General features: G+C 53.0%; 1 protein-coding gene across 1 annotated transcript in view; it reads right to left on the bottom strand.

The window, feature by feature from the left end:
* Window positions 1-213, bottom strand: part of DOC2B (double C2-like domains, beta) — a 30623-nt gene extending 30410 nt beyond the window's left edge. Inside the window, exon 1 of the mRNA XM_010190932.1 lies at window positions 9-213. Coding sequence (XP_010189234.1) covers window positions 9-213 — 205 coding nt within the window. The remainder of the gene's footprint in view (window positions 1-8) is intronic.
* Window positions 214-11258: the final 11045 nt, after the last annotated feature.

Genomic DNA, 11258 nt, shown 5'->3' with positions numbered 1-11258 from the left:
GTCCGCGCGGGGGGCCTCGGCGGGGCTGACAGAGGGCTGGCTGACGGCGGAGCGCAGGGTACTGCTGCGGCCCACGGTGGCGGGGAGCCCGCGGGGGAAGCGGGGGAAGTAGTCGGAGATCTGCTTGATGGGTTTGATGGGGCCGGGGCAGACATCAATAGCCATGTGCTCCTGGATACTTATGGTCATTTTCTCTCCTTTTCGGAGTGTCATGCATGCGGCTGTCGGTGCCAAGCTCCCCCGGAGAAGCCCGGACCGTGTGCGAGGGAGCCGTGAAGTTTCTGCCGGGGAAAGCGAAGGCAGGCAAGGGGGAAGGCTCCGGCGGGCACCTTACGTGGTTCTCGCGCCCTGAGCCTCAGACGCCGCACGCATGCTGCTGCTGCCAGCTCCGGCTCTCGCACAGCCCCTGATCCTGCCAGCGCTGGCCGCGAATAAGTGAGCGAGACGGAGAGACGGATAAGAGGCAGGGGGTGGGCTCTCGGGTGATGTCACCAGCTAGCAACAAAGCGGTACCCAGCAGCGGAGGAATGAGGGCTGTGGCCAGCCCCGCTGCCCTGGTCGCATGGCCACCAGCGTGGGCAACCAGCCCCACGCCCCTTCCTCAGCAAAGCCTTGCCATCCTGGGGGCAGCAAAGCACAAGTTGGGTCGGAGCCCACCTCCCCACACCCATTCACACCATCTCCCTGCCAAAGCAGGGTCGGTGCCTGTCCGACCTCTCTGGAAGGGTGAAGGTCACCATGCAGGGTCAAGAGCCACTGTCCCATCCCAGAGCACTGTGAAGAGGGGAGCAGGGCTGTTCCAGCCCCTGGGGACTATGGCAGCCCCCGTGGCCTCCTGGCTCGCTGCAGGGCTGTGCCTGGAGATGCTCTGCTGCATACTGAGCAGGGGCGTGGGTGGCACGCTGCCCACTCCCGGCTCCAGCCGCACCACCGCTCGCAGGGGCAGGGGCAGCCCAGATTTGGTGCCCTTCTGCCATAGCTGGCCCCAGTCCACAGCATTGCCCCCTTCAGAGCTCAGCACCAGGCAGGCTGGGCTGGGCAAGCTGCCCACAGCCTCTGGGGCTGTGAACACACCAGGGACTGAAGCAACACATGGCACTCACTCGCAGCCCAGGAAGCACAGCCTCTCCCAGGCAGTCTGTGGCTGTCGGCATAGAGTGATGCAGCAGGTAAAGCATCGTGGAGGAGCGAGCGATGGCTGGGCCAGGGCCCACAGCCAGTGTGGCCATGCTCAGCACTCCTCTGGCCACCTTTCCAGGCAGGGATGGGGTCCTGCCACCAGCTGGGAAGGGGACAGTGCCTGCCACAGGCTTGCTGGTAAATGCTGAGCTGCGGTTTGCTCAGGGAGTTGGTCTCAAACTGGTGTTTTTACCCAATCTCCTTCCTGCGCCCAAATCAATAAATCCGTGGTTCCACAAGCCACTGCAAGTGAACTTTTGAGCGAGGAGTGCCAGAAGAGAAATGCTGTGAGAATGTGGTGCAAAATGCTGCACAGAAACTCATTGTGCCCAGGAAAACGTGTCTGAAATACTTTGCAAGGGCAACTCGCCCAGCGCAGACTTTCTGCTGGTGGATCTGGCGTGAAGCTGGGACACGCTGCGTGCGCTGGTCACCCACCATGTCAAGCTGATCGCAGCCAGTACCTCCAGGTAACCTGACAACACACAGATCCCGCATCAATGCACGAGAACTGCAGTCTCCTGCAGGTTGTCATGCAGATGTCTACTAGAAATAAAGCTCAGTTCTTTGGAGGATTTTCCCCAAAACCCAGCAAAATGACACCCAACCTTTTTTACTATTGAAAAATTCAATTTTTAATTCAGATTTGGGTAAATGTTAATGGACTTCCCTGACTCATAACACTGACACTAGGCAAACTACCCTAATTTACCTCTTGCTGGGAAGCAAACGTTTCTCTCCTGAAGCATCCAAACTTGTCATAGTGCTGTACCTAGACATGATGCACACAGATGCTCTAATGACCTGGAGAACAGGAGACTGCTCAGCTGCCCCTTCCTCCCTCTGCTGTATTTTCGCTTCAAGGCAGCTCCCACTTATCGCACAGAGGTGATCTGAGCTGCTCTGCCTGGACACAAACTGCTCTCCTGCAGCAACGTCCAACAGCGGATCCAGCCCGAGACATTGAACCCTCTTCCCATATCCAAGGACTCCCAGCACATTAATTCAGATGGAAATGCCAACTGCTTTGCATTCATGTGGTCGAGGCTGAAAGCCTCCTGGGTGGCAAGATGATGGGTGGGAATGTCAGGTGAGGCACCAAGAGCTGCCTCCAGGTTTGGAGCAGCCTGGATGTGCTCATCCACACAGGCTCCATCTTTGGGCGCAGCATCCAGGATGCAGTGTGGACTCAGACAAAATGATGCAAAAACTGGGCCTGATGCCCAGAAAATAGCAGCAAATCCCTCTAAGAAAGGGCAAATAAATAAATAAATAAAATTAAGTTATGTATGAGAGCCTAATGTCATTATTGCCATTACAAAAGCATTGTGATTTCAAATGTTTTCTCAAAGAGCACAAGACCAAAATAGAAAAGGATTGTTTTACACGTCAGAAAATCAAGGCTCTGGGATTAAGGTGAGCCCCTGAGCTCTGCCTCCTCCCACGCTGTGCAGTATCCCGAAAGCTGCCCCACACCACTCACAGCCCATGGCCAGGATCAAGGTCCAGCAGCACTGGTGAGAGATGCTCAGCTCATCCAGGGATGCAGAAAGCAACACAAGGGGGAGGGCGCACGTGGGGACCAGATTCAGGGAAAAGCAAAGACAGAGCTGAAGCAGGCAAACCTCCTTGCTGTCAGGATAAGACTGGCCTCCAAGGGAGACCCTGTCCCCAGACCTCATAGACCGAAAGAAACAAGACTTGGTGCTAATAGCCCAGATGGGACTTTCTAGTCCCTGACCGATCTCAAGCCTACTGAAAGCAGCTGGAGGCTTTCCTTAGCTTTTAATGAGTCCCAAAGCAGCTTGGTTTTGATAAACCACAGTTTCCTACCTCCTCACATTGCCTGAATGTTTCCTCTTGGCCCTATCGTAACACAGGCTGCAATGCTTAGGTTGCACAGCCCAATATTTACTGAGTGTTCCCCAAATGTGGCTGGGGCCAGCTGCACAACCAGGCACCCAGCAGTGGCGTACGTGACGCACGGCAACACGGAAGGTAGAAGGGACAAAAATAGAGTTGGGCTGGGAGACAAAAGCAGGGCTTGGAGATACAAAGCCAGTTTCCAGGTAAAGCTTTTAATTCCCACCGTCTGTCTAATGCCCTGGAATGTGACTTGATTTGATCCCTCACTCTGCCAGGGTGATTCAGAGCTACTGCAGTGCCCACGCCTTCATTTTCCTGAAAGGGGGAATGCTGGCTTCCTCCCCAGCCTGGCAAAAAGGGGAAATAGATAGTTTAAACATTGGGTAGCTGCTTTCGGCAGCAGGATTGACAGCTCTGCCCGGCAGGGAGCAGAGCCACTCTGCAGGGGATACCCCATCTCTGGAGGAAGGGAGGACATCCTTTAGAGAAGGTGAAGGTGGCCACCACAGAGACAACATCGAAGCAGGAAGGGGACGATGGAGAAGAGCACATCGCCCCTGTCAACAGCCGTGTTTCCTCTCCGGAGGCGTGCAAGCCGTGACAACACCCTGAGCTCAGCACACACAACACTGCACTTCAGCTGCTTGTTCTGAGATGCAAAAGAGTGGTTCAGCTGCTCACATCAGATGAGGGCACGGGCTGGTGTGCCAAAAACACCCCACAAAGAGAGCTGGGATGTGGGATGTCAGCGCCATCACTCCAACTCCAGCCCAGGCTCAGAAAAGCATCCTGTCCTGTGACAGCTGACTTTAAATGTCCATAAGCAGAGACTTAAGCACATCCCAAACAAAGCCTGTGCACTAACTCACCCGTGCCCTGAGCAGGGCCATGCAGCAGCCCAGCTTCCTTACGTGACCAGGGAGCTGTCCTGCGAGTGCCACACGAACGGGAGGACAGAAGGAGCATTCCTACAGCAAACAGAACAGCAGCACACAGATTAAACACACATCTGAAAATACAGGCTGTCCTCAGGACACACTTCAAACTCGAAGCATCAAATTCTGCTGTCAGTTACTCCTGGTTTAAAATCTACAAGAATGAGGGCTGATTCCAGTTTAATCAATTCTTTTCCAGATGAAAAGTACAGCAGCAGGACTGCACATCCCCAGCCCTTACCAGAGATTCAATGGCTCTTTATTTAATACTTTTACAGCTCAGACCCAAAGGACCTCACAGAAACCCCCTGCTCTGCTGGTGCTGCTGGAGAAGAGCCTGAAGAGTGCACAGAGATGATGCCAAAGTAAAGCCTCCGTGTGGAGGCACTACCTCTGGATCTCACTTACCCTTGAGCCTAGGGGGACCCACTGCAGGTTGGGAGCAGGGAGGTTTGACAGTCACCCATGGAGGTGACACAAGGCAGCATCAGCAGCAGTCTGCACAGTCCTAGTTTGCTTTTTCCCATTTTTAAGCCTGCGTTAAGCCACAGCAAGTACCCACAGCCTTAGGCATGAGAGGATGCCAGCAGATAATGCCAGCTCAATCTGGCTGCAGGGGCAGGAACAGGGGATATCCACGCTGCCAGCCCCGCTTTGCCAACGCTGCTGGAAGAGACCCCTCCATCCCTTTGGGGTGACTCGGGACCTACATTGTCTTCAATCCACCCCACTGCTAGGTATGAAACATATTTCTTTCTTCTTCCAATAAGCTTAGCTCCAGCATGGCTGTGCGCATGGGAAGGGGGTTAATTGAAAAGCAACACGTGCCTTGCTCCTTGGCTCACGCAAGGCGCTGTCTTCTGGCTGATGCACAGCTACCAGCAAGGAGGCTGCCTCTCCTGCAAGATCTCTGCTCTCAATTGCTGGGGAGGCTTGGCCGAGCCCATTGAGTGTGCTGCAGACCCTACCTGGTTAAACACCCTTTGCATTTGCTAAATAAAGCAATAATAATAATGATAACTAGGAAACTTGGCTAAATAATCCTAAGAGGCTTACTTCCAGGCTGTGCCGATTAAGGCTCCCCAGCAGTGCCACTGTCCCAGTGCACCCTGGTGCCCACCACTCCTCTGCACAAATAATATCTGAGGTTATCTGTGCCCAAACAGGCCCTGCTAACAACCATCATTTGACCAGATTTAACCAGCAATTACTAGCAGCGAACAAAATCACTGTGGTAAAATACAGCCCACACTCTATTACAAAGCAGACACAAACAAACCCTTTCAGAACACCAGGCAAAGGGCAAACAGCAGCAAGAAAGAGTCCTCTCCCCTCAAAATATTGCTTAAGGTTCCCAGAGACCTTACAAAACACCCAACCAGTGGCAAGGGTGGACAGTGTCTTCCTCGCCAGCACTTTGCTACCCACAGACGGACCTGCAAGGGAGCTTCCAGAGGACAGGCGGCAGCGAGGCGTCTGCTCTCCATGCATTTCCAGCACCATTCAGGATGGGCCTAGAATAGCTAAACTTTCAGTAGGGGCTGATGTTTAATGTGTAGCATATGTTGCCATTTCGACGTGAATCCCAAAATAGTTGGTGTTTTGTTTTGTAATTTTACTGCACCGGCTTTTGGAGTCCTGTGAAATGTCTACTCTCCTGTTCATGGAGAGGGAACGTGCTGTGCACGTGCACCCTGACATACCGTCTCCAACACGTTATCCACCTGCAAATCAACCAGAGTAGATCATCAGCGGCTGCAAATATTAGCTATATGGAGCACATCTTAAACACACACGAATTCACTAGGGGTGGATCTGTGTGCAGTGAGAAGGGGAAGCTGCAGGAAAATCCAACTGCACGGTGCACAAGGGGAGGGAGCATCACCGGTCTGCGGAGGCCGAAGGCAGCGGGGCCAGGGAGTGGGTGCGCAGCCTGCAGGCAGGACATGGCCCACGCACCCACTGCTTCCCAAACTTGGGGTGAGAGCTGTCACACCCCCATCCCATGCACCTGTGCAGGCAAACCTGCATCCCCAGGGCTGGTCCAGCTGCATTTGGGAGTCTCCAAATGGCAGAGAGGGGAAGCACCAGGAGTTGCTTGCACTGGCACGCGGCCACCTTGCTGCTGGGTTAGAAATGTGGGATTGGTTTGGGTTCAGCCCTCGACAGAAACGTGAGCCACATTCTCCACTCTGATGTTGCCGCTGCATCGCGCTGTCCTGCAGCCAGCACCTACCAGAGAAAACAAAACCTGCAGTAGGCTGGGGCTAGGGCAGCCCTGGGCAAAGCAGGACCCACAGCCCCGGCTGCCCCAAAACATCCTCCGGTACAAACCATGTCCCCCTAACTGCCTTCATCCTGCTGCACCCTCGCTGACATCCCACCTCAGGACACACCCCTCTCGAGGATCCTATCCTCAGGGATATTTTCTTAGGAATGAGCCTTTTTTGACTTTATCCTCTTAATTCTCTCATGGTCCTTGGGTTCCCACTAACTCCAGGGCGTTAGCAGGGGGTTGCCATCACAAGGCCACGCAAAGCCACCTTTTTGCATCGTGCTGGCTCTTTCCATTATATGCCTCTAAAACTAAACACAGACCCAACCCCTTGCATTCAAGGGAGGGGAGCGTTCTGCACAACATCAACTCTTATTAGGCTAATTTTATCAGCTCTCAGTGCTTTTCCGAGGTGGAGTCAATGTCCTCTGAGATTATCCATCTGACTTGTCTTAGTAGTTTTACCCTGCTTTTACCTTTTGCCCTCCCCAACTGTCCTGCAGCTGCAGCAGGATGACAACATCACGTCTCCAGACTTTCCAGGCAGCCAGCAGCAAAGCCCGATGTTTATTCTGCAGCAGCACCTTACCCTACTGGGACAAGCAGTGAGCATGGGTCTAGGGAGCTGAACTCGGGCTGGGCACCGCTGCCTCCTGCTTGCCCCACTTTTCAGACTCCATAGATGTCCAGAAACAGAGTTAACATCAGTATTTAGGGCCTGGCCCTGTTGCCATGGAAATTGATAGACTTTCTGCTCACATTTTGGTGGGAGGAGGCATTTCAGGAGTCACCACTAGCTTCCAGTTAACACGTGCGAAGCCAAGCAAGGGCAGGAAGCATCACAGAGCTTCACAGAGGCAAGGGGAGGACTGCTCCCACCCCACGCTCTCGCCGAGATTTTGGAGATGGATAGAAGCAGAGGGAAAAGGCCACTCATAACCGGCAGCATCAAGACGCTGCACAGCGAGCTCCACGGATTCATGAAATAACATCTTGGTTTTGCAGAATTAAGAGCAATTTGGCTGCATTAAGAGAGCATTATAGCTGCTCCTCTCCCACATACACATCAGGCTAACGACATCCTGTCAAAAGCAATCCAACCAAAGCCCCCGGTCGGTGCTGACACTTAGTGCAGTAAATGTACCTGTCACAGCCCTGTCATGCTGGCAGAGCTCTGTCCTGGTTGCTGCTCCTCCCAGCTCCTGCTGGGACTTGTCCTGCCCGTCCCTGGATCGTGAGGCGCAGCCAGCCCCAGTGAGCAGTGAGGGAATCGGCTGCTGGGGCTGCCACACCATTTGCCTGGCCCCATCCAGAAATCCCAGAATCATGCCAATATTTCAAAAAGCAACACAAATGAAAGAGAAAAATGAAAGGCCCTGGGGTAGGGCAAGGAGAAGAATAAATCCATATCTACCATCATGATCTCAAAACTTGGGGTAAGGCTGCTGGGGCGGGGGGGAGCGCGCAAATAGCCCTGGCTTCCCTGAACTGGGCAGGCCTGCCCACATTTGCACTAAAGAGACAAACCTGCTCTTTTCGGGACTGCAAAAACCTCTGTGGATGGACTCACAGGAGGTACCTGAGGGAGCAATCCTGCCCCGCAGGGGAGGCAGCAGGGTGATGTGCTGAGCCTTTCCCCTTTCCAAGCTCTCCATGGTCGCAAGCCGGCACGAAGCTGCAGGAGCAGCCGGCGCCGAGGAAGCCCCACAGTGTCCCGGCAAGCAGCTACACCGGCACCTGCAGGTTAGCAGCAGAGAAATTGAAGCCACAGCCAAGACAAGCAGACTCCTGCCCAGAGAGCAGCTTTACCAGCAGTGCTGAGGAAGGCAAGCCAGCCTGCAGGATCCCTATCCTCTCAGATGGACGGGCTATTTAGCCGTCTGACCTTATGTCTCCCAACCCAAGGCGACGCAGGACAAATTTCCATTGCACCGCAGGGAAGCCCGAGCATTTTCCACCCCTGTAGCAAATCAGGGAAAACAAAACTGCAGAGCAAGGGATAACCACCAGCCAAAAAAAGAGGAGGTGAAGGGAGAGGTGGACTGGTATAGGTTCAAAACAGAAACACTAAAATTATACCCATCTATGGGGGGCATCTCTCAGGTCATTAAGCAGTTAGAGGAGTCACTAGATGGCCCTGCTAGTCTTATTCATCTGATCACAGCCATGGATATTAAGAAATGCTAGTTTAGCTGCTCTGCAGGCTTTTGGGGACTGTGAAATCTGCTCTGTGCCTGCTTCTGAGAGGAAAGGCCTTCCAAAGGGAGCACCGCAGCCAGTGGCACTGTGGCCAGACATGTGAAGGGGACTCCCCAGGACATGTGGCACTGATGGGCCTTGCCAGGCAGACGAATGGTCCTTCTTGGTCCCACCATGACCTGGGTGTCCCCTCCCCTTCCCAGGACCAGCTCCGCTTGCCAGAGACACTGCAAGCCTGCCTCCACATAATCGTGTTGACAGTGATGGCTGTAAGAGCCAGGGAACCATATTAATGAACATCGTGTTGCTGGATAATCATGACATTAGCATTATTGGATTAGAACATTTGCATAATTTCAGCACGAGCCGCTACCTGCACCAAGACATATGTTTACATGAATTTACATCCATTTGCATCGCAATGAAGCTCCTCCGACTGCATCCTCAGCACCTTTCTGGATGACCAGTCATGGCCACTGGCAGCTCAACTCCTGGGACCAGCTCCTGTGGTTTGGCACAATCCCGAGCCACTAGGATGCCAACAACATCAACATTTTTCCTCCTCAGGGTCTTACACGAGTTAAACCTCACCTGGGACAGGCGAGCCCCTTGCAGGGGTCAGGAGCAACACACCTCCAGCCTCAGCATCAGGGTCACCCAGGCTAAAACTGCCCCTCTCCCAGTCCCCATGGACTCTTGCACCTCTCAGGTCTCAGGATAATGGGCAGTTAAGTCCATGCTACTCATAGCTGTGAAAAGAGCTTGATAAAACACATCCAGCAGGCTGCTAAGCTTGGACTTTAAGAGGCCAATAAAGGGAACCCAAAATGAACTCTTTGTATTTTCTTTTTTTTTTTTAATATCACATGATCTTTGATTCAATTACTTGATTTTGCAGGAAGAGGGAGAGAGACTCAATTACTTGATTCCTGATTTCTGAACACAGAAATACGAACTGCAACCGTGGACCACAGAAAGGCAAAAAACCCTTCAAAGCCACATTGCAACAATTTGGTGGCAACATCAGCTTGATACGGCTGTAAGAAATAGGCAGTTTCCCCTCCTGTCCTCCTCAGCAGAACCTGCTCCAGCATCAAAGCAGTGCAGAAATATCTGAGCACAGAGTCCCACAGCCCACCCACAAAATTAGAGGGCAAGAAGCGGGCAGCAGAGCAGCTGCCTGACTGAACGCCCCTAAGTGCTTTTCTAATGCAGAGCTGCACGGGGAGTTACCGGGTGCCTTTGCAGGGCTGGTAATTACGAGTCAGGAGGGACCAGGAGGTGCACGCTCACTCCCTGGGCATTTCCAGCCCCACAAATTGCTGCTGTGCCCCTTCCAAATGCTGACATGAAAACAGACAAAAGAACCAGCCTGACGGTGTCCAAACCATTTCCATCAAGACTCGGAGCAACCACAGGCCTCTCCACCACTGAAAGCTCTGCAAATGACAGTGGCTTACCTCCAAGTGCTGGCCTGTAAAATGCAAAGAGATAAACCCCAAAGTGCCCTTGGGATTCAGCATGCCTGAGCCTATCAACGCAAAGAGAGCAGCAATTCCCGTGGGGAGCTCGGTGGGAAGTTTGCTGGGATGCGGTGAGCTGGAGCAGCCCTCTCTTAGGGGCTGCCACATAAATAAAAGCACTGCTCAGACACATTTTCAGAGTCTGTTCAATCAATTCAACCCACACCTGCTTGGTTACTTGCCACTTTCTGCAGTTGAAGAAACTGGAAAGAAAAGCAGCAGCATTAAAAAGCCGCTCACTTGAGGGAATCTGACCCTAGGGGACCACTACCCTTATGCTCACCATGCCCAGATGAGCCCCATGTCCTATCTTGCAGCCAGATCAGCCGTGTGCTTGCCAGCTGTGCTGGCATAGCCCCAGCAAAGCAGAGACCAGCCCTGCTGCTGTGGTGATGAGGAAAGTGGCCTGTCCCTGCCCTGCATGGCTTCCATCCACCACCTCTGTCATCCGCCTCAAACAGCTTCAAACCCTGGCATTTAGCATACCTCTGCTTTAACCACCCAAGCTATTAAATGAAGACATTTTAAGACTTTTAAAAACCATGTCAAGACTCTTGGCTGGAAGGCAGACAAGAAGCTCCCAATGGCTTTCATAAACCTTTACCCTTTATTTTAAGTAGTGTGCATTGTGTTTCACTCCAAAGCTGTGTTCAGCTCCCGTACCTGGAACCTTTTGGACTCAGAAAGCACATGAGAAATGGAAACAAACCTGGCAGGGGGGTCAGAGGAACCCTCTTCTCAATGGGAGGAGGAGAACCAGAATTTCTGGCTGAAATTCTTCCTGCTTGGAGGAAGAACACGTTTGCACATAACTGTGTCATTAGATGCCAATGCCAACTACTAATGCCTAATGACTCTGTGTCACAAGCAATGAAACTGGGAGCCCAACACGATGGCAACAGGAGGAAGGAATGTGCTGCTGCGTTCCTGCCAGGATATGGGCTCAGGAAGGGGCACTTACATTATTTATGCCCATGGAGATGGGCCGCTGAATCGTGGCTGCTCGAGTGTTTGATCAGCTAAGGGCTGTGGCTCACAGCTGGAGACACCAGATAACAGGAGAAAATTAAGCCCCTTCTTCTCCTGCCCCTTGCCTCTCCAGTGGGCCTCTCTCAGAGGAGAAAAAGGAGGGAGGAAAGAACACCCAGTAAATTAGGTCCAGTGCTGTACAAACTCTAACCCTGTGCCTCCTCTTGCCTTTGCTGGCAGCCAGCGTTGGCCATCAGAGAGAGCCTGGGGGATGTGGAGATGAAGGCTCTGGAATGCAGCCCCTGGCCCGGG

Source organism: Mesitornis unicolor, unplaced genomic scaffold, assembly GCF_000695765.1.
Source record: "Mesitornis unicolor isolate BGI_N332 unplaced genomic scaffold, ASM69576v1 scaffold17068, whole genome shotgun sequence".
Lineage (NCBI taxonomy): Eukaryota > Metazoa > Chordata > Aves > Mesitornithiformes > Mesitornithidae > Mesitornis > Mesitornis unicolor.
The sequence above is the reverse complement of the archived record's forward strand: the minus strand, read 5'-3'. Positions and strand labels throughout refer to the sequence as shown.